This window comes from Equus asinus, chromosome 1, assembly GCF_041296235.1.
Source record: "Equus asinus isolate D_3611 breed Donkey chromosome 1, EquAss-T2T_v2, whole genome shotgun sequence".
Classification (NCBI taxonomy): domain Eukaryota; kingdom Metazoa; phylum Chordata; class Mammalia; order Perissodactyla; family Equidae; genus Equus; species Equus asinus.
Window position 1 is genome coordinate 99,936,684 of NC_091790.1, and position 27,765 is coordinate 99,964,448.

A 27,765-nucleotide genomic window follows, 5' to 3' on the forward strand; every position below is an offset into this window, starting at 1 on the left:
GTGACACAGTTATGGGGATGGAGAACAGACCAGTGCGAGCCAAGGGCCTAGGACGGTTGTGGGGACGGAGGCACGGTGACCATGAAGGGGAGAGACTTTGGTGGTGGCGGAAATGTTCTGACTCCGGACGCGCTGGTGGTCACCCAAATCTCCCATGTGACGAAATGACAGAACTGCACTCAGACCACGCACCAGAGTCCACTTCCTAGTTTGGCTATCGTACCATAGTTACAGAAGATGAAGCAGGGTGCGGGGACCACAACCTCTCTGCACAGGCTGCGGGACTGCACAGCATACCTGTGTGCAGCGGGCACTACGTCAGTTCCACCTCCAGAAAGCAGTAAAGATATTAAATAAGTAAATGAGTGAAACCTAAGTCACCCGCAATCTCGGCTTGGAAATAAACCATTCATATTTTGCAGCACATCCCTCCAGACTTTCTCTCAAGGGAACGCCAGCCTATGAATGTGCATCCTTCCAGCGCCCAGGCACTCCTGCCTCCCTCCTCGGGGCCTGAAAACACACGCAGGGAGCAGAGCGGGAGCTGTGAACCTGCCTCGAGTTAATGTGCTAGTGTCCTGGGCTCCTGAGAGTTCTTTCTCCCTCTGGGACCTCACACGTTTGTAAAAGTTAAAACAAAAACCGCCCTTGACTTCGTGTCTGTGAGACTGAGAGTGGCTCTCCTGCTGGGAGGGTCCAGCCTGAGGCAAAGGACACAAGTGCCATCATCACCGCATCGCAGGGCCTTCTTATTTTGTGGGGAGCAGCTGTCTGTCTGCCAGCTCAGGGTCTGCAGAGGCAAACACTGGGCAGCACCAAGTTCTGGGAACCGACGTCACCCTGGCACCCAGGTGGCTGGACAGTGGGGCAGGGAGATGCGCAGGCTCATAAAGTCCTTGGGGACACCCGGATGCCGAGTGCCCTGTCTCTGTTCTGCAGCATGTGCCGCGCCCACCTCCCTCCCTAGGGACACTTTCTGATTATTAAACTGCAGCTCCCGCAACGGGACAGAATGTTATCCACAGCCACTTCTTGGCGGTGGGACTACAGATTTTTTTCCCTCTTTTATGCTGTTCTCTACTTTCTCACGACAAACATGTATTTCTTTGAAAAATGAATGAAAATCAAGGTTAAGAAAACTTGTTGCCACAACCAGAAGGACCTACAACTAAAATATACAACTATGTACTGGGGGGCGTTGGAGAGAAGAAGGGAAAAGAAAGTTGGCAACAGATGTTAGCTCAGGTGCCAATCTTTAACAAAAAAAGGAAAAGAAAGAAAACTTGTCATTCATTTTGACGTGGAATTTGGTTCTCTGAGCATCTTTCTGGCCCTGACAGAGGGAAGGATAGCAGGTTAAGTGCAGGGACCCAAGAATCAGGTGCTGCACAACCTTGAGTGAGCTGCTTAACCTCTCTGTGCTCCGATTTCCTGGTGTGTGAAATGGAACAATAGTGGCCACCCTATGGAGCTCCTGTGAGGGTCTCGACCATTCATGCTTGGAAACAGCAGGAAGGCTACCTGGCCGGAGTGAGTCCTGGCACCGGCCCTCACCGTCCTCAGGGGCAACAGCAGGAAGGCTCCCCCACGACCGCCATGGAGTCATCACGAGCACAAAAGGCCGAGGATGGCTCAGGAGCAGCTCTCCAGCCTCCAGAGCCCCGTCCAGCGCAGAGTCCCGGGCAAGGCTGACAAGCCGGGAACATCAGGCTCCTGGCAGGAAGACAACCAGACTGCAGAGCAGGTCCTGGGAGAAGGGCCGCACACTCGGCTCCATCGGCTGGAGAGACGGACGACCCCTGGTCGAGGTGGGGAGGGGGGCAGGGCGCTAGGCAGGCCGGGCAGTGCCTGGGGGCCGCAGTCTCGCTTCTCTCCCCCGCACTCTGGGGGCTCAGGCCACCAGGATGTTCCCATCCCCTCCTCTCTCTGGGCCATTCTGAGCCTGAGTCCTCCAGGGCCGGATCCAGACCCAGGGAACCAGCGGGGCATGCACACAGCAGGCCCCCCGGGCTGCTGAGTCAGAGGGGCCAGCGCTCTGCAGTGGCTGGCCCTCCGTGCCCCCTGATGCAGGCCCGAGTTTGAGAAGCACTGAGTTACTACTTGCCTGCTCCTAACAAACTGGGTAGGTCTCATCTATGAAAGCCGATTAGGGGTTGAATCATACCTGTCGGTGAGGGGGCCACAGGGCCTTGATCCACGTCAGGACACTTCCATGCCCCAACGGAGGACAGGGTCTCAAACACAAGTGTGTAGAAGTCTCCCCCACACTCATGCTCCCTTGGTCACAGACCCTGTTTTCTTGATCTGTAAAGGCAGTAGTCTCAGCCAATAAACTGCCTTTCTCTCCATCCTCTAGCAGCCAGGTATGGCCATGTTCCTGAGTTCTGGCCAGTGAGCTATACACAGAAGGATTGTTTGGGAATGCTCGGGAGGATTCCCATGGGAGGGAGGCATGCTTCTGCCTGCCTTGCCTCCTTCTGCTGGCTGGAATGTGGACACAATAACTGGAGCCCCAGCATTTATCTTACACCATGAGGCAAAACACTAGGCAAGCCAGAATGGTGAAATAGACAGGGTCTGGTCAAGGTGCTTGTGAAGCCACCACGCTAGCCATGAGCTGCTCTCTGGATTTACTTTATCTTTTGTTCAAGCCACCATGATTAGGATTTTTCTTCACATGCCATGAAACCCACTCTTGACTAGGAGGTCCCCAGAGAAGAGCATTTCTGAAGTGGTGTTCTTGGATGCCATGGCTGGTCGGTTCCTCCAATCCCAACCTGCCTCCCAGCTGCCACGGGACGTGGCTGTTAAAGACGAACTGGGGGACAGGAAAGATGGGGCATTCCCACAGCATGGAGTTGAGGCCTCGGCCTGAGATGGACTGGGTGGGAGTGCCCTCCCTAGGGCTGGGCTTGGCCCCTCACTCCCTGAAGCAGACAAGCAGAAGAGAGCAGTAAAAACATCGCCAAATCTGCAAAGCACAGAGCAGGTCTCGGATCACCTTTCCTGCCTGACACCCCAGGAATGCCATGTTCTGAGAAGTGGCCTCTGCCTAGTATCGGTCCCTCTGGGGGCAACTGGCCTTCAGGTCACCTCCCCCTCCCTGCATGCTCTCCACGGGCCTGCTTGGCAGCCCTGCCATCGACCCTCACATGCTGAAGGGACAGCCCAGGGCCCCCGAGGCCCCGACTTGAGGGCATCACTTCACAGATGCCTGTCTAGGAATGAATCACCCTAAGAACTGGCGGCTTTCCTCCACTCCTTCCCACAGAGGAGCTGCTGTCTGCTCCTTTCCCACAGGGTTTCTCCACCCGGAAGGGGAGCAGCAGGCCTGGGCCGGCCAGGGGCTGGGGCAGGGGCCAGGCTCAGCCTCCCGAGGGGGCGTCCTTGTCAGGCTGGGTGCCCGGGGCCTCAGCGAAGCTGCTGCCAAGAGTTCCCTCCTTCCTCTTCTCTGCAGGAGGACATATCGAGATGGCACCGTTCCACCGTCAGTGACGGGCCCCAGGGTCAGAGCCCTGCAGGCCGGGCATTCCCTCTGCGGGAAGGAGTTTAATAAGAGCCAAACTCCCAACAGACAGATGACTGCTCAGATTTCCATCTGCCTGGGGCTTTTTGCTCTTTTGAATTTTACCAGGAATTTGTCCATTTTGTCTAAACTGTGAAGCGTTTTGTAAAGCTGCCATCTTACCTTTCACTACTAATGTCTTAGGATCTACATGATGCCCTGTTGCTCCCCAGGGACAGTGGTAATTTGGGTGCACTGGCTGAATCGTCAAGGCTCACAGCTCCGGGTTTAATCCCCTTCGAGGACACAGCTTTCGGGGTTAAGGGTCAGCCTAAGGGCTGAGGCCAAGACGGATCAGGAGAGGAGCTCTGGAGCTGGGCCACCAGGTGGCTCAGTAAGAACAGTCCAGGGAAGAAACCCCACGCTCTCCCAGAGACTTCCTGCCACCACCAAGGCCTTCCTGACGCCCGAGAAATGAAGACGCCAGGCACAGGCACAGCCCAGCGGGTCTCTGCTCTGCCTGGCAGCCTTCCCCGGGGCCAGTGCAGGTGGCCCCCAGGGGAGCAGACCCTGCCTGAGTCTCCCTCAGGTCAGTGGGTGTCTGCCCAAGCTGGGGATGCCCAGGAGGTAAGTAGCCGATGGCAACTGTGCCCTGGTCTGATGTCTCGGGCGGATGGACAGGGGTCCACCTCAGTCAGCCTGACCCCTCAGGGTACACAGTTTCCTCCTGCAACTAAAAGCCACAAAGAAACGGCGCATGCATGGCCCTGGTGACAGAGAGGGGGCATCACTGTCCCCTGCAGTGAGTGCAGACGGGTACCTAATGATAAACCTGGGGATCCCAATTCAGGGGGGCTAGAAAGCAAGTGAAACACCAGAGGGTCCTGTAATCTCACTCACCACGAAAGAGAGGAGAAGCCGCCAGACGGCCCACCTCCACAGACGCCTGTGCTTCCTGACGTTCGACACCACCTCTCGTTAGAAAAGGGCCCGCGCTCACTCACATGGGCCACTTTCTTGAAATAATGACCATCTGTTATCACTTGTAACCCAAAGCATCACAACTAGTGATAAAACTCTATTCGTCTTAACTGATTAATGCCAGAATGAAGAAGAATGTCACTCACCACCATCATTTCATAAAGGATAGAAAAGAGGAGCCAAAATTATCACTATTTGAAACAGATATTCTGTGTATCAAGGAAACCCAAGGGAGTTAAGTAAACAGTTATTAGGGTCAGCTTCAATGAGCGTGGACTAAACACAAGCTGAAATTTTATCTTCATTAAACTCAGACAGAAATGGTGGAAATTATATTTTTAAAAGATTCCCAGCCATGTTTAAAACAAAAAGCTGGAAGATGGGGCAGGAGCAGCCCTCAGTGGATGAAACAAGAGGGCCGTTCCTGTGGCACGATCGCAACACCCCGTGTGCTAAGTGGGCAGCCAGGCAGGAGGCAGGTGCCCATGGACGCTGTCGCAGGAGTGAGCCTGCCAAACACCGAGCCAAAACAATTTGGCAATAGCTATCAAAAATTAAAATACACACACCATTTAACCCAGCGATTTCACTAAAAAGAGGTTACCCCAGGCTATCCGGGTAAAGTTCACCAAGACGTACATGAGACAGGGTGTTCTGGGCACCCGTGGCCAGGAGGACAAAATCTAGACGTCAAGTCCCCGTGCGTCAGCTCGGCACCAGGAAGCGAGTCTTGGTCTGCAAGGGGTGGCAATTCAGCCACTGAAAATGACTGGGGTTTGTCCAGGCCCCAGGATCTCCGAGGTCTGACACTGAGGGAAGAGACAGGATCTGGGACAGACTGGTAAGTTCCCGTCAGCATTCACCTTCCGGCACACAGCCGAATTTTTCTGGGAGGAAACACTAAATGGCAAACAGTTTGGGGATCTGCTTTGTGTATCATGTGTGTACGTGCCATTCATATTTTTTAAAGTTAATATGCTTAGTAGTTTTAAATATGAAGAGAATGATAGAAGCAGCGTTTTTTAAAAAGGGAGAGGAAGAACTGGGAGCTCCAGGGAGTCCATTCTAGAAGGGCGAATCCAGCGGCAGCGTTAGGAGACTAGATCAAGGACACGTCCAGAGCCAGCCAGGGCTGGAGGGCAGGTGCCGGCCTGCAGTCCCAGACGAGCCCGCCTCACAGCCTCTAACCAGCTGCACGCCCGGCCGCTCGCAGCTCTCGCAGACACTTGACTCACAGGGTTTCCTTTTACCAAGTGATTAGAGATGTAAAGGCAATTTCAAGAGCAAAAAATGCTGTGAGTTACTTACTTAGATTAAAAAAAACACAGAAATGACCTAAATATCAACGAAGTTTGAATAAGTAAATGGTCTCTCTCTAGGCTGGAAATCTACACAATGATTAAAGAATCATAATTTTCAGGGACATTTAGTCATACAAGGAAATGTTCATGATGATATATTGGCAAGTAAAAGAACCCAGCAAACTGCTTTTATATCACCCCATCAATTTTACTTAAGAATGCATATATGCACCCACTTAAGAAAGTGCGAGGACTGAAATGCTAACAGCAGGTTGTTTGTGGGGTGGTCAGATGACATGAATGCTTTTCATTTTCTTCTTTGTGCATTCTCGTATTTTTCCACATTGTCCGTAGTAAATTACTTTTAGAATCAGAAAGGAATATTGAAAGAAGAGCTAGAACATGTGGAAGCCATGGGGGCAGGGCTTCACTGGAGGGGCTTGTCCCTGTGTATTCATGAGAGCCGTCCTTTGGGCGTGACCTGAAGCCTGCGTGGCTGCGTGGAAGCACAAGTGGGGAGACCTGAAGCCCAATGACCCCGCCCAGAGGCGCCCTGCAAGGCACCACCCCCTGGCAGCCGCCCCACTCTGGGTTCCCACACCTCTGAACCCAGAGAGCCTGGAAACACCAGACGAAGCCTAGGGACACAAGGGCTCGCTGCTCCCCAGGGAGGTGGGAGGATAGGTAGTGAGGGTCCTGGGGCAACCCCAGAGGCTGGTGTGAAGGAGAGCGGCAGGGCCTGTACCCCACAGGCAGCGCAGGTTGGGGACGGATGGGGCAGCAGGGCTCCGGCAGGCTCCTGGGGCACCCGGTCAGGAGAGGGGCTGCTGGCGGCAGGAGAAGGTCGCCAGCGAGCCCAGGTGTGCGATTCCTCAGGAACCTAAGGGGCCGCTATTGGTGGTGGTGCTGGTGCTCTGAGGTCTGAGCGGGGACGGCCCCTGAGCCGACACCACCCAAGGTCCCTCCTCCCAGTGAGGGAGACGTGACACTAACCGAGTGTTCTCCTTAAGCACAGTCTGAATCCAGGAGTCACAGGTTCCTCTCCACCTGGGAAGCTGTCTAGGCTCCTAGCCTTCTAAGGCCGGCTCCTCAGCAAAGACCAGGGATGATCCTGCTCCCTCCCCTCCCCCCACCGCTCCTCTCTCTGGGGAGTCCCAGGGGACGTCAGCCCCTACCCCCCACCCAGAGACAGCTCTGCGAAGTTCCGCCCTCATCTAAAACTTTGGTTTTTTTGTTCACTGTAGATTCTTTCAGATTAAATTTGACTATTAAAAATATTGCATCAAGTATTATTTATCCTGATACTGAGTTTGGGGCAAGCACTTAAATTGTGAGCCTAAAGTGGGTGCCTCACTTGCTCCCCCAGTCCCAGCCCTGAGGGGGTCGACTTGAGTCTGGGGCGGGGGCAGGCACAGTGGGAAGAAGACAGCGAATAAATCGGCGTTTCCGCTCTGGCAACACAGCAAACGAGGGCCTGCAAATTCCCCAGTTACAGATTCTCGGTAAATGTATTAACACACACACACTTCAAAATGCACAAGTGAGCCAGCAAGAAAGCGAGGGAAATGACCAGAACCATCAGGAAGGTGGGAATCCAGGCGGGGAAGGTGGCTGACGCACAGCTGCCCTAGGCTGCTGCAGTCCGAGGAGACCCAGTCTCTGGAGCACTTCATCTTCACGGGGCAATCCCAGGAAACCCGGGCCGAGCATGGCGGCAGTGAGAGCCAAGCCCGTGACTGAGCCCCTGGCTCCAAGAGGCCCCATCAGCAAACACCGACGGGGGGAGACCGTGCGGTGGGGGACGGTGAAGAAGCTGACCAGCCTTAGACCCAGCTCTGCACCAAGGGCCCCCAGGAATGCATGCGCACACGCCTGCTGCCTGGGGCCAGCATCCACACTACCTGGAACATCTAAAAGCCACAAGCCAAGAATTTAGGTTAAACCCCACTGGATGCCAATCTTCTTGATGGAATTCACCATCCATAGAGCCCTTCCGGAATTTCCAGGTAAAGTTCTCACAAATATGAGCCCACAATCAAAACCACAAAAAACCCTTGAGGCAATAAGACACAAGGAATGAGAGTCAGCAGAATTTTGCTTCTTCCTGAAAAGCCTCTCAAACTTCAGTGATGAAGTTCCTTTTAAAGGCACAAAACCCACAAAGGCAGAGAAAACAAGAGTGGAGAAGACAGCCATGAAGCCTCAGGACACAAGAAATTGGTCACTGATGCAGCTGACCCAAGAACGCTGGAGGTGGAGAAGGCGAGAAGGTTCAGAGGGCACCGGTTGGGGTGACAGCAGGGTGGAGGGCCAAGGACACCCCACCACGGAGAGGATGCTTGAAGTTCCTGATGAAGTGGCGAAGCACCAGACTTCACCCCAGGCTCCTGGGACACAGCCCTCCTTCCCCAGAGGACTGGGGTCCTCCCTGGACGGGATGGGGGTCTCTGGCCCAGGGTTACCCAAGTGTAGCTGAGGACCCGCCCACAGTGCTCCCTCTGCTCCACTCCAGACTTTCACCCAGGCCCCACCTGACCCCAGGAGAAGATTAGAAGATCTGAAGGTGACTCTAACGGAGCCAGGAAGAAAGATGGAAAATCCCGCACCCAGGCCACCCTGCAGAGATGCCCACAGAGCAAGCCTCAGTCAAGCTCTGGAGGCTGCCTTCCACCAGCCAGAGGGACTTAACCCAGGAAGAGGGGCCCCCTGACGCGAGAGAGACAGGACACCCATGATGGGAGGGGATGGCCAGAGATGCTCCCCAGGGAGAGGAAGGGCAAGCCTGGGGGGACAATGAGTTGAGGCTCGAGGCTCCAGAACATCTGACATGTGAACATCCTGAGGGCAGATTCAGACAACGGCTGGGGGCTCTCGGCACGAATTGACTGAGAAATACGTGGAATGGTAAGTTAACAAAAAAATGCAAAATAATAAAAAGATCTGTGCAGGAAAGCAAAAACAGTCCAGCTCTGAACAGCATTTACAAAATTACAAAAGGTGAGGGGTGAGGGCTGATGTAGCCAAATCGCAACGGGACTGCATTTGGAGGACGGCCGGGACTCAGAGCCGGCTGCACATGGGCACTGGCACCCGTCCTACCTTGTCATCATCCTCGCAGGTCATGACATTGGAGAAGGGGATCTCCGCCTTGAACATCTTCCGGCAGTGCATGAGCTGCACCAGCAGGTAGCACACGGTCTTGAACTTCATCCTCTTGGCCGGCTTTATGTCTGAGAGAATCAGCCCGGGAAATATCTGTGCAGATATGTGGCCAAGAGAAATGCTGTGAGTAGGCACGTCCTGCCTCTCGGGCCGCGAGCATGAATGTGACAGGGACAGGGAGGTCACAAGCCAGTCTGCTCAGGGCCTACTGCATGCCAGGCGTTGGGGATGTGCCAGGAGACACCAGCAACCTGGTTCCAAACGCTCAGCTCTCAATACACCCACCGCCTCTGAACCAGAGGGAGGGACTTGACTCCTGGGGCGCAGCAGAGGGGAGAGACCCCGGGGGGCTGGACATTGCCTGGCTGGGTCAGTGCTTGGCTGATGACTACCACCCGCCAGCCCCCAGGGGGCCCTCCAGCAGACCTCTCACCTCCACCTTCAGGGGCTCCTACAACAAATACACTCAAATCGCCTCGACTCCTTAAAGCCCAGAGACGCCCCTGCTGCCTTTCGCCTTGTTCTCTCCCTCTCATCCCAAACTTCTCCAAGGGGCCTGCTTGGTGTACTGATCTCCTCACCTTCGCTCGCCCCCTAACTATGGCCACGCCTCACGCTGTTGTTTGAGTTTGCATGACAGACCAGGGCTGCATCCGTGCAGGGCACCGAGGCTGGCTCCCCTGGCGCAGAGCCTCCTGGGTCCCTCCTCAGCCCTGCCCTCTGCTCCCTCATTCCTCACCTCTCACCTGGCCCTCCTCCAGGCCATGCTGGCACCTGTACTTCTCCTGCACACTCACTCCCCTTCTTCAGGACTCAGCTCACCGTGCCCACCCAGCCTGTCCTGCCCTGCCCTCAGCCACTCCCACCTAAAGTCCCCAAGTCTCAAGGAGACTGCTGCATCCCAGGGCCTGGAGAGCACAGGCCAACAGACACATCAGGACAGCGAACATCAAAGCTCTCTCTCATATCCAACTGGCGTATGTCCTGAAGGACTATTGGGCCCACCTGTGTCGCTGCCCCTCACCAGAGCCCTGCGCCCCCATCTGAGCCCTACACCCTTCACCTGTGTCCCGCGCCCCTCACCTGTGCCCTGTGCCTTTCATCTCTGTCCTGCGCACCTCACCTGTGCCCTAGAAGCAGCTCAGTCATCCTTGATTGTGTCCAGATCACCTTCCCTGGACAGAGCGACCTCAAGTGCCCTACACAGGATGGTCACAAGCCCTCCTGTGTGCACAGCACCCCTCAGGCCACAGCCCAGCCCCACCCTGACCCCTGCACGAGAGGCAGCAAAGGCCCAGGGAGGTACAGGAGGACACAAGATGGCCTCGCCCCTGAGGACCCTGGGGCTCAGACTCTGAGTCCTAACCCCTCCCCTCACAGACTACCCCTCCCCACACATGCAAAAGGCCAGGCGAGGGCAGGAGGTAGTGGGGACACCCTCCCATCTGCACATGTGCGCAGAGCTCACGGCCGGGAGAAGCAGTGATCTGAGGGGGAGACAGGAGCGGCTAGTGTGTGAGAAGGTCTGCACAAGGGGTCCTGGCACCCACCTTTCGCCGATGCGATGGCACAATAAAAAAGGTCTCAATATTGTGAGCTTTCAGAAAACTGTTCCTCTCGTGTCCATGACCTGGTTCCACCTCGTAGTCGCCATTCAAGCACGCCAGGGTGGTCTTCGTGATATGAACCTTCCTGCATGAAGGAGGCAGAGATTTGGACCGGAGCTGTGACCGACCGCTGCCCAGAGTCGGGGTGGGGCCCCAGCCAGTCTTGAGACCCGAGGGCCTGTGCAGCCATGGCAGAGGCGTCCCCACGCCATTGCAAGCTCCAGGAGGAACATCCAGGTTCCCTGTGTCGTATGCAGTCACCAGGGATGAAGGGACAGGGGACCAGACTGGAGCGTGGGCCGGGGCAGGGGAGGGCCCCCAGCAGAGAGAGGAAGTCTGTAAAGGAGGGCTGAGAGCAGGGATGGGGGGCCGAGGGGGTGAAGACCACCCGCGAGGGGAGAAACCAGGCCCCTCCCCAAACAATCTGAGGGTGGGGCAGGGTGGGTGGGAACAGCGCCATGGCTGGGACAGGGGCTGGGGTGCTCATGCTGGCCCAGGGAAATTTTCAGGTGAGGAAGAGGAGCCCTGAGCAGAAAACGGAGCCTGAAAATGCACAGTGGCCCCGCCCAAGCCTGACTCAGCCTGAGTTTCCGCTCCTGACAAAGGCCAGAGCGCTGGTGTCTACAGACACGAAGCAAACTGCGCGACCAGCAAACCTGCCCTGAAGCCCAGAGGCCTCACAGCACCGCACGAGCTCCTGGATTCCTTGCAGGCCTCTACGCGAGAGTGAGCATCCCCAGAGCACCTGGGACACTCATCGCCCGCCTGGCGCTGAACCGCAAAGGGACACCCGGGCACCAACAGTCCCTAGAAATGGACGCATGTCCACTCCTGCAGCCACTGCTCCTTCATCCCATTCACTCAACAATGGAGATGGACAATGCAGCCCTGTTGCTGAGCTGAGGGCTCAACGGGTAGACAGAAACAAATGTCAGCGATCTCTCTCAGCGCAGAGCGTTCCAGACTCTGGAAGAGAGGAGGGGTCTTGGTGCAGGTGCCCTAAAAGCACAAGGTAGGATGGATGACACCCATGGTCTCGGCCCAAGTGAGGACTACGGGAGAAATCCGAGGCTTGGCGGCCCTGAGCAGCAAGACCACTAAGGGGGACGCAGCCGCCTTCATCAGCTAGTGCACCAGTCACTCACGCTGGGCAATCGCTCACCCGACATTCACGGTGGGAGTGGACACAGTGAGCCACATGAGCTCCTTCGCTGGAGACGGAGGGTGGGGGTCCCCAGTGTCTGCCATCTCTAAGGCCTGTTGGACCAGAGGCCCAGTTACGCATAATGGCAGGGCTGGGGGCGGGTGGTCCCTGCTACATCCTGGAGCTGGGTGAGGGATACAGATGACTCAACCATGGTTCCCCTGGGGCCTTGGAGGCAGGGGGTGTTGCTCAGAACCCAATGTTTTCTGCTTCAAGGCAGCCTGGAACATGCACACAGAACATCAATTTTGGGAAGAGGTAACACCCCTAGGCAGCATTTTTAAAAGGGTCATTTTTAGACCAGGAACTGTGTGTGCTCCAAGGCAGCAAAGTAGGCTGTGTGTGGCCTCCTGCCAGCCATGAAGCTGGAGATCGCCAATGTGCAAGGAGCAGACAGGTGTTCCGCCCCTGCCTGGCCTTGGCCTCTCCAAGCAACTACTCAGGGCAAAGGCCTTGGGAAGGAGCCCAGGAACCAAGCCGAGGGCTCCTGGCATGAAATGCTGGGGGAAAGACACAATGCTTCATTCCTCCCATCCATCTTTCTACCTGTCCATCCTCCCATCTGCCCATTAATCCATCCATCGGTCTGTCTGGCCACATTCTCTGAATGTCCAGTGAGTAGAAGGTAAATGTTTGCTGGCTGGATGGATGGGTGGATGGGTGCATGGATGAAGAAAGCAAAAGAAGGAATCAAATTAAGGATAATGCGAGAAACAGGGAACCTAAAAAGAGGAAATGCAGAGACGCCCCAGGGCGAGCACCATCTCCAGGGGCCTGGGAGTCTCAGGAGGTTACTGGGAAAGCCCCACGGCCCTCTCAAGGACAGGGAAGGACCCCGAGGGGTGCACACACCACACCACAGGCACCAGGCCCCAAGAGGCAGTGGAGGGTAAGGTCCCCACTCACCAAGCAACTTTCCTTTCTGGGGACCCCTCCCCAGTCCAGCCTCCACCTGCTCCTGCCTCTCCCCTGCTGTCCTCTGCAGAAAGCCCCTGGAGAGAGCTGCAACTGCCTCCCTGGGCAGCCACGCCTCTGCCCTCCCTGTGCCCTGAACCTACTGCTGAGGCCTCGGCAGCAGCAGGCACCTAATCCGGGCTCCAGTCCTCATCTTGCTTGACCTGCAGCAGCAGCACTGGACATAGTCCACACCTCCTCCCCTCAGCACACTCCACCTTAGCTGCCAGAACACCTCCCTCACTCTTCTTTCTTCCTCCCTGTCCCCCTTCTCTCAGGGACTTGGAGTTGGGGGCCAGGCATAGCCCTTCATCGCCTTCTCTCCCTCTTGTGGTTGGCATAAAGTCCCAGGATTTCAGTGCCCCCGACTGCCTGTGACCCTCAGACTCAACCTCCAGCAGAGACCACTGCCCAACTCCTAACAGACCTCTCACCCTAGCGCCAGCGGAGACCCGGCCTGACAGGTGAACATGAACCCCCCCACACACCATCTTCTAAATTCCACATGATGCTCCCTGTGGTCCTGCAAGAACAAGAACCCCACAGGGGCCTGGGGTTCTGCGGCTCCTATTGATGTGCACACGTCACCTGCTCGATAAACGTTATGCTACGGGGCCGGCCACATTTCTTCTTCGGGAGGAGCTATCTCACACAGGGAAAGTGGAGGAGAGGAGGGAGGAAGGAGAGGTGGGAGAGAGTGGGCAGGGAGGATGAGGCCCCTGCTGAGAGTCGCCCCCTCCAGTGCTGCCTCTGGCCCAGGGAGCAAGGAGAGGAAGGCAACAGGTCAGGAGGGAGTGGGGAGGAGGCCCTGGGCAGGTGAAGGGGCCCCTGACAGTGGGATGTGTGCTTGTCCTAAAAACATACAGCTGCCCAGGGCAGGCAGAATGTGCAGGACTGCCGTGGGCAGCTCACGCCACCACCTGGCCTGGCTAAGTGTCTGGCCTTTGTGTGGGGATAGGGGGCTGCAGGAGGGCTGCAGGGAAAGGGCTTGGGGGTCGGGGTCGGTGGCAGTGAGAGTCCCCTCGGGGGAGACACTCAGAGGCAGCCTAGATCACAGAAGGCAATGTGGGGGTCTTTGAGCTCACTTAGAAATGCCATGGCCCAGCTCAACTGTGGCTGTGAGGAAGGTTGCCAGCACACATCTCTGACCCGACCTCCCTCTTCCATCTGCTGGTTTCTAATTTCCGCGCGCGCTTGCTACTTCCACGAGTCCTGTAAAGCTTCCTTGCGTGTGAGCTTGCAGTCGCGCTCCCAAGCTGCAGCCTTGGCATGGCAGCCGCCCACAGCAGGCTCAGGGCCTCAGCATACGGAAAGGGGCCCCCTGTTCCACCGGCCCCGGGGTCAGCCGGGAGGGCAGGCTGGGAAAGATGCGGCCCAGGATGGCCGCCCAGGGTGACAGTGCACCCTGAGGGCAGCACAGGGCGGGCAGCAGCGAGGGTCGGAGGCGCCCTGAGGTTCAGGCAGCTCGTGTGCAGAAGGTTCAACTCCAGCCCTGGGGACCAAGGCCAGCGCTTGCAGCCACGCCCGCGAACCCCTCCACAGGAGGAACACGGGATGGCGCGATCACCTCGCTCTCATGCTCTCCCTGCTAGTGGAGGGAGGGAAAACCCCCATTACCTTCTCCAGTTAATTGTTTATGCAGTATTATGCCTAGGGTCTGTGAAATGGTTTGAAGAAAGATGAGACCAGAGGAGGGGACTGTAAGTGAAAGGCATTTGAAGTGCACAAACCAATGGAAACGCATTGGCGCTGCAGAAGGAACTCTGTAACTTCCCTAGTGGGGCTCCAAAGCCACAGCACTTTGCACATGTAAGTCTTAGAAAACCAAAGGAAGGAAAGCAAAATGAGAGCCACAGTCAGCACTCAGGACAGCCGAGCCACCGCAGACGTCTGCTGCATCCAGGCTTCTGTCCGCTGCTGGCTTTCCTCGGGGTGCAGAGAGGCTCTGAGCCGCCCAGCATAGCCCCTCCCATGCTGTTGGGGGCTGAGATAGGACGTGCCTCCCCCTGTCACCAGGGGCCCCACACAGAGGGTCAAATTAGAATCCCACGCACCTGCCCTTGGTGCCCAGGGCAGGGCCACCACCTCACCCCGACTTACCCCGGCAGGCCGGCGGCCTCCATGACATTGGCCAAGGTCACGTCGTTGGACCACACATCATACTGCCACTTGCGCAGGCCCAGGACCCCGCAGAGGACCCTGCCGGTGTGCAGCCCCACACGCATGTTCAGGTCCACCTCAGTGGCCTCGGCCACAGACCTGTAACAACACAGGCACAGGGTGTGGGCTGGGGCCCCATCATCTGCTCCCACAAGCCCATGAGTACCTGGGTAGCCGGGCCTTGTGCTGTCCCCGCTGCAGGGTCATTCAAAGCGCCACACAGGCAGTAGTTCAAGGGTCCCCCGACCTAGTGGGCCCGACCCCTGAGCTGGGGCCCCAGGTGGGCAAGGGCCACTCCAGGTCAGGCCCCCCAGCTCCCCAGACATTGGGCCTCTCACACAGCATCACGCCTCCCATGCCTCCTCCCCAGCAAGGGCAGCCCCCAAATAGAAATCAGCCTGGAACTCTGATCCCAGGACCTCCATCCTGCTCTGTGTCCCACTGACCCTGTCAGGGGGCTCGGGCCGGCTTGCTGGCCAGAGGCCGGCATATTGACCCACCAGGAACGTCTGACAGTCGCTAGAGCCCCAAAGCCCTGGGAAGGGTCAGGGTTTGACCCCAAGCTCCATCACCATGAGGGTGGGCTCCAGACCCGGCCTGCAGGAGGCCTGTGGCTCCAAATACCTGGCCTAAACAACCAGTGGGCTTTATGGGATGTAAACTGTGCCTCAGTCAGCCCATGGGAAAAAACAAGACAAAAACATATGGATACTAAAATCAGACCGAGGGCCCAGGTGCACACTCCACCTCCCCTGCCCGTGACTGACCCTGGGCAAGTCACTCGTGTCTCTGGGCTCCAGCCTACCGCAGAGTTCACCAGGAGCCCCTGAGGCCCCAGGGAGACCACCCACTGCAGGCCAGCCTGCAAGGTGGGGGCAGTGTCACAGGAAGTGCCGAGCAATGCAATACATGGTGGTTTTAAACGCTCCTTGAATGGAGAGATTTCCTGCAGGTGTGTAGGTGGGGCGCACTAAGAAATCCTCTCAGGGGCCCATGTGGGCACCGTGCATGGTCTCCCCAACTCTATGATGCTCACACTAAAGTCAGATGCCTGTGATCGCACACTCAGAGCAAAGGGAACCCACAATGGCCCCTGTGGCATGGTGAGGCCCTCTGAAGAGATTTTTCTATATTTTCTACTTTTCTCAAAGGGAAGAAATTATTTTATTAAAAAAAAAAGTCTAAAGCTTGTCGTTGAGGAAGGAATATCAGGCCTGTTTGGTGTGCTCCAAGGGACAGAAGTGTAGGGAGGCTGCGTGGGAGAGGGGAGCAGTCAGCCCCGGCACCCCAGCCCCTCCAAGCCTAGGCCTGACTAGGTGGCCTCAGTCTGCAGGTGTGTAAGATGGGTCATCCCTGGTCAGGGGGAAAGCCCCATGCCAAGAAAGACCAGAAGGCTGAGCCAAGGCAGAGGGACACTGCGGCCCCACGACTAGGACGTCTGTCATGAGAGGGAAGGGAGACGACAGGTGCACAGGCCACACTGCCACCACCCATCCTTGGGCAGGCCGGGCAGAGAAAAACCTGCCCTCTGCCCGCTCCCAGCAGCAGGTGCTCCGTGGCCCGACCACATCTATACAGACCCCAATATGGCAGGCGCTCCAAGCCTGTGAGCTCACGGCAAAATCTCACTCCTGCTTCAAGACTTGGGGTTAACTTATGTATGCCCACCTTGTTCCAAATACGATGTAGCCCCAGCCCAGGTGCTGCCTCCCGGAAGCCCTCCCAGATCCCTCACCACGGTAAAACCACCCACGCTTGCAGCCCTTGTCACTCTGATCCCAATAGGACAGCTGGGTCAGGGTCCAAGAGAGGAGACTGCTCCGTGCCACACCCTGACCGCCGGGCAGGTATCCACTCAGCCACATGGCCAGGCTGATCCACACTGACCAGAGACATGGTGGCACCCCGGGCTCTTTAAAAAGTCCTAATTTGAAAGACTCAAGGAAGACAAGGGACTTCAAATGACAAGAAATAAGAACATTGGGAATCTTTCATCTGGAACATAATGAATATGAGGAGGACATGCCTTAAGTCAACAACATCGCAGGGAGCTGATGAGAAGAATGGAAGAGAAAGAAGGTCCTAAAGCTTGCGCTTGGCCAGCCTCAGACAGGCCAAAGGAGACCATTCTGTCCAGCAGGGGAGATGACAGAGCCAGGACACCCACAGGAAGGGCCAGGCTAAAAGAGCCTAAAATAGGCCCCAAGGTTCTGAAACAATCCCATGGTAACTTCATAGCGGGTTAATGATGCCCGGTGCATTCATGAGTGATCCTGATTTAGCCTTCGTCATAACGGGGTAACAGCATTAGAAAAGGGGACGCTTGCACCTGGGCACACCACGGGCCAGGCGCTGCGGCTGTGAGCCAGGCCCCAAGAGCTCTGCCTCTGTGACCCTCCCTACGGCACACTGGGCTGCAGGTTTCAGTGCAAATGTCCCATCCTTGGATCAAGGACTGAAGGCAGTGGCCAGGAGAAGGGACAGGACCTGGGGTGGGGGGGTGGATGAGGACCAGGGATGGAGAACAGAGTGTGGGGAGGAGCTCAGTGGAGGCAGAGCGGGCACTGAGAGAAATGAGGATTTCTGGGAAAATCCTGTCCAGCCTGGCAACTTTGACCACACCAACCACCACCCTCTCCGAGCCTCAGCTTCCCCATGTGTCATCCTGGGTTGGGCTGAATGAGCCCTGACAAACTCTGGAAGAGTTCAAACTCCATCCTGGTGCGCCTTGATGCTCAAGGGAGCCAGCCACATCCTGTTCTTTCCATTGCATTGGGTGCAAAACACTAACTGAGGCTCCAGGAGGAAACCGACAGGAGGGACGACGGCATCAAACCTGCTCTGCTCCAGCTGCTGGTGACCTGGCTCCATGTCCCTTCCAGGAGCCTCATCATTGAGGCCTTTGGAAACACTGCTTGTCAGAAATAGCACAGGGTGGGTGAGGCTCGCTGAACCCACCCCACCTACAAGGACAGTGTCTACCTCCTGCCCAGCTTGCCTTCACCCAGACTTCTGTTTTCAGACTGCTGCCCCATTCCCAGCAGGGCTTCCTGCCAGTCAAGCCACCCCTGGGTCCCCGAGCGGCTCCACTCAAACCCCTCCGGCCCGTCTTCTAAACAGGAGCAGCTCTGCCCATCACTGCCCACTTCAGCCACCCGAGGGCCTGTCCCCAAAACCACAGCACCAGGGGGCCCCACAAGTGTGGCAAGGCGCTGCCTCCCCGGCCAGCCCTCAAGCCCAGCCTCACTGGCCTGAGTTCAGGAGGCCAGACCCGAGAATCAGACGTGTCTGACATAGGGTCCCAGGCGTCCTGGGGCGTGTTCAGCCTTGGTAACCTCAGAAGTCCACATGCCACAGCTTTGCAATAAGGCTTACTTGGAAGTTTGACTGTGGACATATCTTTAATACCTGTTTAGTTTTATATATTTTGAATGTATTTTCTTTCAACTGTAACTTTCCTTCAGTCATTTGCCAATCTCTAGTTAGAGGTACTGAAACAAGAAAACTAAAGTTAAAATTTTTTTTTCAAAATTCACAAAAGGCGCTAAGTATGGGGAAATGTAAAGAAGTAAACACGCAAATGGTGTTCATGTGCATGTCCAGCATTTCTTCTTCTGCAGTCATGAAAGGTCAAAGGGCTCGGGGCCTTCTGGGACTCGCGTCTACCCTCCTCCAGCAGGCCGTCGGTTCCCAGCGTGCATCGCCCCAGCCAGCCTCCAACCAAATCCCACAGCCCAGGACACTCTGCTGATATGCTCCATCTGTCAGCTTTTCCAGCAGATTCTGCCTCAAATATCACAATTCTGGTACCAGCAGATGTGCAGCTAACTGGACAGTCCTTATAAATAAATCACGCATCAAGAACTGTTCTCACCAAGGAACGTTTGCCAGGAACAGAGAAAAAGGGACGAGGTCAGGCCTTCAGAACCACCAGGAATGACTTCTGTCACTCAGTCATCCCTTCTCATTCAACCTCCGGGCTTGGGCCACTCCAGCCTGCAGACACCAGGGTCTATCGACGACCACAGCACACGCAAGCTGGCCGTCCCATAGCTCCACGGTGGGCGAGGGAAGGAAGAGCACCCGCATCTTCTCTTCAATTCAATACAGTAAATCAGAAACACCCAGGCCACCAGCAGAGCCATGTCTGGATCAAGTCTATTTAGCAAAATGGCGCCTCGCGTGCATGGTTTGGCTGATTCGGGATTTGCTCAGGCCCGTGACACAGGACGCTTTCCCCGGGTGAGGGGGACAGACAAAGCCCCGTTCCTCTAAGTGCACAGAACCATGTCGCTTCGGAGCCCCGAGGGCAGCTGCAGAACAGCCGTGTCAGCTCATCGCTGAGTTGGCTCCTTTTCCAGGGGCTGATGAATGGACGCCTGAGGTGCCTGGGGACCCAGCGACTTCTGTGCCGCCCCATTTAAGCTGAGATCCCATTTAATCCTCACAACAGCTCAGGCGTGCAAGTTCCACTTCTCATTTTACAGCAGAGAAAATCAGGGATTCGAGGAAACTGAAGCAGCACCTCAAGGACTGGGAGCCAGGCATCCAGGGGCTCCCGCTTCCTCAGTAGAGGCCTCCTGCTGTTCAGGAACGAGTGATGGGTCCAACCCGATGCGATGCGCAAATCTGCCCCAGACCTGGCTAGAGGGGGAGCAGGTTCCTCGAGTCTGACCTAACATTCAAAGCCTGACAGAGGGAAGCTGGCACTGGGGTGCAGAGGCGGGTTCAGGCACAGATTCCACTTGCACAGCACACCCACCGGTGCAGGGGAGTGGGCTCAGGCCTGGGTGCCCAGGGAGGGCCCGAAGGACGTAGGGTCCAGGAACCTGCAAGGCCAAGGACTGGACCCTGACCGCCAGGACACGGGTCTCAACCACAGCATCCATGAGGCCGGTCCCGCCACCCTCGTCTCTGCTAGTCCACCCTTCTCAGAGCCCCAGATGCCACGAAGCTGACACCCCCATTTGGGGTGATGGGGAAATTGAGCCTCAGGGTCACACAGCTCTGCAGGGGTGAGACCATGCCAGTCACCAAACTCGCTGGGCAGGCAGGGCACCTCCCACTCCGTCTCCATTCCTCACACGGGCAGGAGCATCTGGCCCAAATCAAGAACATGTATGACTTTATATAATTATTAAAAATCACACCAATAAATATTAATGTATGTTGATTTTCTGTTGTTGTTTTTGCTGAGCAAGATTCACCCTGAGCTAACAGCTGTGCCAATCTTCCTCTCTTTGGTATGTGGGTCGCCGCCACAGCATGGCCGCCAACAAGTGGTGCAAATCCACACTGGGGAACCGAACCCAGGCCACCAAAGCCCAGCATGCCAAACTTAACGACTAGACCACACGGCCAGCCCCTGCGTGTTGATTTTTTAAAAGAGCTTTCTGAATATCTTAGTTAGGTCCACAAGTTTGAGACAAGGGTCTGATCTGAATGGTGAGTGGGACTCCCCAGGGCCGGTTGCAGGAGCTTGGGCCTCAGGCCGCCTGGGAGAGCCCTAGCCTCGGGCTCTGCGACTCCTCCGGAGGGTAAGAGCCGTGGGCCTCCCCACTTCCAAGTCAGCATTCTTTGCAGTGTCTTTTATGTGGAGCATGTAAACGTTTCCACCCGTTCCCCCATGGGAATGAACCTTCTACCAAGTGGAAAACAAGATCATTCCTCACTTGCCCGAAAAGGGAAAGAAGCTCAACTCCTGCAGCCTCACGAAAGGTCAGGTGTCAGTCTGTCTGCACACTCCTGGCCCTGCAGAGGTTTCTTCCTCGGTTTTATGGTTCCCTTATTTAGTTCCTCTCCGACCAGTGGCAGCAAATGCCTGACCCTCACAAGTCCATCTTGTGCTCACACGTGTCAGGACGGACCATCAGGACTATACAAGAGAGGGATCCTGATGGATGTGCTGCCAGGAAAGCATCAGCCTAAAGAGAGAGCTGATGACAGTGGTCCAACACCCCCCAATCCTGAGCACCCCCAGAACCACGCACGGGGTCTGCCCGAGATGCTTCAAGAATCTTGTAATCAGCTCAAACCATCCCTTTTGTCTCTGGATTTCCTCTGTCTATTCAGCGGTCCCCGATCCTGGAGCAGACCTCTCTGTGGCCCTGGCAAGAGACAGCTCTGCACTGCAGCTCCATCTCCTTGCTGGTCACCCACGACGCTGTGCTGGCCACCCAGGGCCACCTGGTGCCTTCCCAAAAAGACTGGTAAACAGTCACCAGAATCCCGCCTCACAGGGATGGCTGGCTCCTTTGGAGGGTGAAGATGGAGGAGAAATATGCTCAAGACAGAAGGAAGATGCAGCACAGACCTCGCTCCCCAGGTGCTGCAAGGAGTAAACACACAGCGGCTCATGGCCTTGCCAGAGGCCCGGACACTCGCGTTGGGCACAGCCGTTGTCTTCCTCAGTTCTTCTTAGGGAAGTCTTGTGATTCCTAAGTTCCAAGTCAAAAACTCCACTCCGAGGTAGGAGGAAAAGAAATATACAAATATCCACCTCTGTCTGGGCAGGCCCAGCCTTTTGATAAACAAAATTTGTTCTGCCTGTGTTTCTGTGTGCAAGACGGGGACACGAGGCTCAGTGCAGCCAACAAGGAAAGCCATCAGCGTGCCAGGAGTGGCCTTCGTGGGAATCAGTCCCCATTCAAAGGCCAGCCATGCAGAACACGCACTGGCTCTGTGGCAGACTGAGGAGGGAAGGACAACTTGGTTGGACGGGAGGCCATGTTGGAACTGTCGCTTTGCTGGCCTTCCTTCCTGTCCAGGGCCAGGAACTGGGCCCAGCAGGTTTGTCGAGACAGAGACTTGGAGCCTTGAAACCCAGGAATTCTCTGGGGATCATGAGCTGAAGCAGAGCATAACCTCAGGAGGCCAAGCAGGATGCCCACTCGACCCTGGGCTGACCATCTCAGGTAGCAGGACTAGGAGTCAAGGGTCTCAGGGCCTGGCAGGGCCACACGGACTGGGAGCTGATGGCTGAAAGGCAAGGAGACACAGCCGAGGGGACCCACTTCCCAGAGCGGAGGGACCATGGAGCAGAGGAAGGCAGGTAGATCAGCGCAGCTCCACACAGCTCAGCATCAGGCACAAACCCAAAGGGCAGATGTCAGCTTCCAAGCGGGAGCAGGGAAGGGTACCTCTCAGAAACATTTCCTAATCCATGAAAAGTGTGATGGAGCAAGAGAGAAATGAGAATGAAAGACAGGGCAGCACCAGGAAGGCCCAGAGCCCTGGGTGAGAAACGAGGCGTTGTAACTGCAGTGGGGCCTGGGCAGCGATGTCTGGGGGCCTGGCCAGGCAGGGAGGCTTGGGGGCTGATGGGCACTAGGTTCCCCTAGGAGGACCCCAGCCAGCATCACCCACCTCCAGAGGCAGAAGGCCACTGGTTCAACTCCACGAGCCACCTGCTGCAGCCCGATTAGGCCTATGTCAGGGACTCGGGCTCCTACTCACACCATCCAACTCTTACCTGCATCTGCCTGTACAGAGCAGGGCCTTCACAAACACTGACTAATGAATGAGGGGACAGCTATCTCCTTATAGCTGCCACCTATGGAATCTCACTTTACCCCAAGGAGATCACACAAAATAAGACATGAGGTGACATATGATGCATACTATTCTCAGTAATATGATATATGAAATGATATAATATATGATGTGATGATGTACTACACAATACAATGTGTGATATAATGTGATATATGATGTGATATATATGATGTGATATATACAATGTGAAGTGATACGACATATGATACATGATATGATGTGATAGATGACTGATGTGATATTTTATGTGATATATGATAATATATATATGTGTGATACAGTACATTATATATGATGTGATATATGATATGTCATGCTGTGTGAAATGGTACAGCATATATATGATATGACATGATATAATGTAAGATATATAATGTGATATATGATATGCTATGCTATGATTGATATGTGATATAATACTGTATGATATATACTGTGATATATAGCATGATATGATGTGAAGTGATAGAGCATACATGTGATAAATGATGTGATGTGCTATGATATGATGTATGATGTGATAGATGACATGATGTGATAGATGACATGATGTTATATATGACACCCTTTCAGAGAACAGAAGACGTCATTGAGTTTCTATCCAAGTCATTTCCCGCCAGGCATCTTTCCTTCCTCCTTGGTTCTGACCAACCTCTCCTCCAATCCGCTTCTTTATCTAGAGCAGAGGCTCTCGTGTTTGGCTGCACATTGAAATCACTTGGGAGGCTTTTCCACCCTCCAATACTAGACCACAGCCCAGACCAGCTGTGCGGGCTCTCAGGGCAGAGCAGGCATCGGGGATTTGATTCTCCCGGGCGAGCCAACAAGCAGCACACTGGAGAACCACTGCACCACAGGGCTCCGCTTCGCTCACAGCTCCCTGGGAAGCAGGGTACCAGGCTGAGTGTGCTGGGGAGGTGTTGCCTCCCTCCTCCTGAACGCCCTGCTTCTACACACAGTCTGCAGGCGCGTGGTTTCCTGTGGTCCACCTCACACGGATGGCGCAGTAAGCCTGCTGTTTATCCCCACCTCTAAAGCCTCTTTGTTTAGATATTCTCTCTGTGCATTCTATCGCCACATCTTCCTCATAGGATTTTTGTGCTGTTACTTCTCTGCTCCCAGGTGTGGAAGTAACAGCTACACCTGTTAGCCCAATCTCGCTGGACAATCCCCATCTCCACACTGCTGAGGGCTTGGAATGTGGATCTATGCTCCCTCCATCACTCAACCTCCCAGCTCCACACCTTCCCTAACTAGGCGGAGGCCCCTCAATTCCTCATCCCAGTTACTGACAAGGTCCGTGAAGAGACAAGGCTGGCCAAGACACAGGCAGGCCAGGCCCACAATGTTCCAGGATACTCACCTGCTCCACCCAACCCTCTCTCCACAGACAGCACCTGAGACCTGGCCACCTGCCCACAAGAAGACAGCACATGCGGCTCCTTTTCAAGTGGACTTCTGCTGGATTTGAGCCGAGCTTTCCCCAGTCGGCTCCCTGAAAGTCTTATCTGGCTAGGCTATCAAGGTAGTGTCCTTTTGCATGACGAATGCAGACCTGATGACACCTGGGGTTACATGCCGAAGAAACGCATTCCAACAACATCCAAGGAGGGATCACGGAGGCACAGCGCCACGGAGCAGGTGGCACCTCCTCCACCCAGCACCTCACCACGTGGCATCAGTTCTCTGCAGCCATGGAACGAGTGGCCCACCTCGGACACACTGATGGGGACAAGGCAGGCCTGCGTGGGGCCCATCTGAGGTGAAAAGTGGTGACTGTCCACGACTGATGTGGATGAGGTCCCTGAGGCACTCACGTGATGGTGTCGATCATGTCCAGGCCCATCTCCACACAGCAATGGGCGTGGTCAGTCTTGGGCTGGGTGAGGCCAGACACGCAGTAGTAACAGTCTCCGAGGATCTTGATGCGGCGGCAGTGGTTCTCCTTCAGGGTGAGAGGACAAAGCACACGTTAGTGATGCACCTCAGGCCGGGTACCTGCACTTTCGCCACCACTAGATGCCAGTGACCACGGAGCAGGTGCACATCTCACACCAGGGGCCCACACCCTGACCCAGGGCGGCCCCCTGGTTGTGATCTGGATTGCCCTGGGGCACCCACACTTCCCCTACGCTGCACGCCTACTCCAGCAGGAGTCTACTCCCCCCACCCCTCAGCTCACCCGGCCAACCCACGACCCTTCAAGGTCAGGAAGCTGCTCAAGGCTGGGGAGCCAGGTCCTCTCCTGAGGAGGGCTAGCACCAGGCCCTCTTGACCACCATCGCAGATCACCATGTGCTGGCCCTTCTGGAAAGTGCTAGACTCCCACAGTGCCCAGGAAGGCAGGTCACACACACCTGAGCATCTCCGTGGCTTTCTGCCCTGAGTCAAGGTCCACAGGATGTGGGAGCGGCTGTCCCCAAAGAGCTACCTGCTGGGGCCTGAGCCCCCGAGGGAACTGCCAAGGTCTCAGCCCTGACCTCGCCGCCCACAGAGACACCTCGGAAGGCATCCAACACCACAGAATGTCCACCCTCACATTTATACAACGATCAGAATGTCAGCACCCACCTCGCCATCATTTTGGGGGATGGAGAGAGAAATGTCAAACGCTTACCACCACCTGTCATGTGCCAACCCACCCATGTCAGCTGTGATCCGGACTGTCACTGCAGTTTTATTCCACGGAAGGCACTAAAGCAGCAGTTCTAGAACATTCCATCTTCAGCACCCCTTTACCCTCCTAAAACAACTGAGGACCTCACAAAAAACTCCCCTGTAAGTGGGTATAGCCACAGATATTTACCACACAGGAAGCTACAACTGAGAAACTCTAAAATGTATTAATGTATTCAAACATAACAATAGCAAATCTGTTACATGTTAACATAAGTAACATATTTCATGAAAAATTATGACATTTTCCAAAACAGAAACAAATGGTGAGAAGCCTCGCATTGTTCTCACTTTTGTGGAGACGCTGGACTCTTTGCTCTCATTCCCTCCGTCGTGCCTCCTGCGTGCACCCCATCTGTGAAGGGGTCGGCCTCACAGCACATACCGGGATGAGGGCCTCACAAACCCTGAGAGTCTCATAAAGCCCAGAGCTCCGCGGACCCCGCTCTGAGAACACATCCTATAACTTACAGTTAATTCTGCTCTCCTGTTTCTTAGAAATGAGCTGATTCTGCCAATTTTAGGAATGGAATGAGTTAGTGCAAGTGCATTTGGGATGAGAGCTCTCTGCTCGCTTTCCACGCCCACAAGGCTCTCTGCAGGAGCTGAGGGCAGGGGAGGAGCCAGGGCCAGCAACGGGCTGCTCTTCAGCGAGATGGCCCAGCGCACTGCCCCGCCTCCGAGAAGAGGGCACCCTCCACACAGAGGGCTCGGGGCCCAGCTCCTCCCAGCCCTGGGCCTCCCTCAGTGTGGAGATGCCGGGGACACACAGATGAAGGGGAGGAGGTAAGCAGAGGCTTCCACCTGTCGGAGCCCCCTCAGAAAGCCCAGCGACCTGGTCTGCTCCATGCAGAATCCCACAGGCTCCCCCTGTGCACAGGGAGCTGGCAGCACGGAGGTCCACGGTCTGGCCACTCAGCCTCTGAGTGACAAAAGTAACCACTTAACCGTTAGGACACTGGCCTCCCTGTCTGTGGAAGAGGTTCTCTCAGGCAGGCTGTGCAGGGGTTGACCTGGCCTGTGATGGAGTCTGGGAGCCCAGAGCCAGGCAGCCGGGTGCAGGTGTTCCCCCTGTGGAGCTGAGGTCCAGGCCATGCTTACCCAAGCATCCAGGCCAGCAGGCAACACCAGGTTCTCTCCTGGCACCTCGAGAATGCCCATCCCCCCGTCCCTATCATCATTGTCCTGTGGCAGGGGTGCCCTCAGTCCCCAACAGTCAGAAGCAGGTCCAGACACTCTGTGCAGGCCAGGAGGGCAGCTCTTCCCTCATCCTATCCTCTACTTCATACTCAGGCCGCCTTCACCAGACCCACAGGCCCAGGGACGAGATAAGAGACCATTGCCGGGTGTTGCCCCCTCCCTCCCATCTCCTCCCTGGGCACAGAGACCGTCTGCGGAGAGCTCCTGACTGTGATGGTCTGACTCCTCAGGCTCTTCTCTCAGCAGCCCATCTGGGGCTTCCAGACCTCTCCCTCCGAGGAGCCCGTGGCAGTGACAGCACCTACTGGCATGCAAGCACTATTCTTGCAGACAATTTCGAGAGGGTCACGAAGCCCAATTCTGGGGACTTCAAAGGTGGCATGTGTCTCTGCCCATCAGCATCTCCTTGGGGCATGAGCCTAGGCAACTGTAAGCTTCCCTATGCACCCCAGCTGGCTTTGTCATGTTCCTGGCTGTCTCCAGGACTCATAACCCAAGGCCTCCTGTTCATCTCTGTGTGGCCCTGACAAGCCCCTCCCTGGGATGAGCAGGTGTTTGGTACGAGGCCCCTGAACGGCAGCAGGTGTGTATGTGAATGACGGGCAGCTTGTAAGAAACAGTATTGCCATCAGATTCAAAGGTGGATCCGGGGCCGTGAGGGGCACTGCCCCAAAGAGCCACCCTCCATGACACAGAGACTAGGGGTGGGGCTGCCCCAGAAAAGGGGCAGGAGGGTGGGATCGCCGATGACAGGCCCTGCAGGACAGGTGCTGCTGGAAGAAGGAGGTGTAAACAGAGAGCCGTGATGAAGGCAGGTGGACCCCCCGGGAGCTTCAGGTGTGACCGTCTCTGAGGAATGACCCAAGGCAAAGGCACCAGGAGGCACTCTCCAGTAGCCGCGGGAGCCCGGCCGGCCTCACAGGTAGACAAGGTCCGCCGGCTTCCGTGAGTTTCGGAAAGAACAGCCATCCTCAGCAGGACCCGTCAGCACACACGCATCTGGGTGCATAACTACAGCCCACTGGCCACAGATGTGTCCTTGCCGACTGTCCTGAGATGCAAAGCCATGTCCCTCCCTGGCCGGATGCACCACAGGGTGGCCAACACTGCCCAGAACAAATCATGGACTTAAAATGCTGACGCATCGTCCTGTTTTTTAAAATCTCAAATGTCCTGGCTTTTGTTAGCAAGCTTAAGAGACCAAAAAGGTGTTTTTCATTGGTTTTGGTGTTTTTGATTTCAAAATCATCCCTATAAATACGGAAAGCCAGCACCTAGAGCTCCCCTTAGGGGAGCGCCTGTGATGCGTGAACAGCTGTTTCCCAGCCAAAGAAAGGGAGGAAAAGGAGGACAGGAGTTGAAGGGGCTCACTGGAAAGGACGAGAGTGGCAGGACATGAGGACAGAAGCCCCTCAGAGCCCCAGGGGGCTTGGGAGGATCCAGCTAGGAGGGAGGGTCTCA

The 27,765-nt window shown here is 55.8% G+C and overlaps 1 protein-coding gene across 2 annotated transcripts in view; it reads right to left on the reverse strand.

Moving 5' to 3' along the window:
• Positions 1-27,765, reverse strand: part of ADCY1 (adenylate cyclase 1) — a 153,940-nt gene that overhangs the window by 54,754 nt on the left and 71,421 nt on the right. For both annotated transcript variants that reach the window (XR_011499643.1, XM_014828339.3), the window contains exons 5-8: positions 24,246-24,373; positions 14,815-14,973; positions 10,500-10,641; positions 8,887-9,042 (exon numbers count right to left, since the gene is read on the reverse strand). Coding sequence is in view for 1 of the 2 variants with exons in the window: in XM_014828339.3 (XP_014683825.3) it covers positions 8,887-9,042; positions 10,500-10,641; positions 14,815-14,973; positions 24,246-24,373 (585 nt within the window). In the remaining variant the exon portion in view is untranslated. The remainder of the gene's footprint in view (positions 1-8,886; positions 9,043-10,499; positions 10,642-14,814; positions 14,974-24,245; positions 24,374-27,765) is intronic.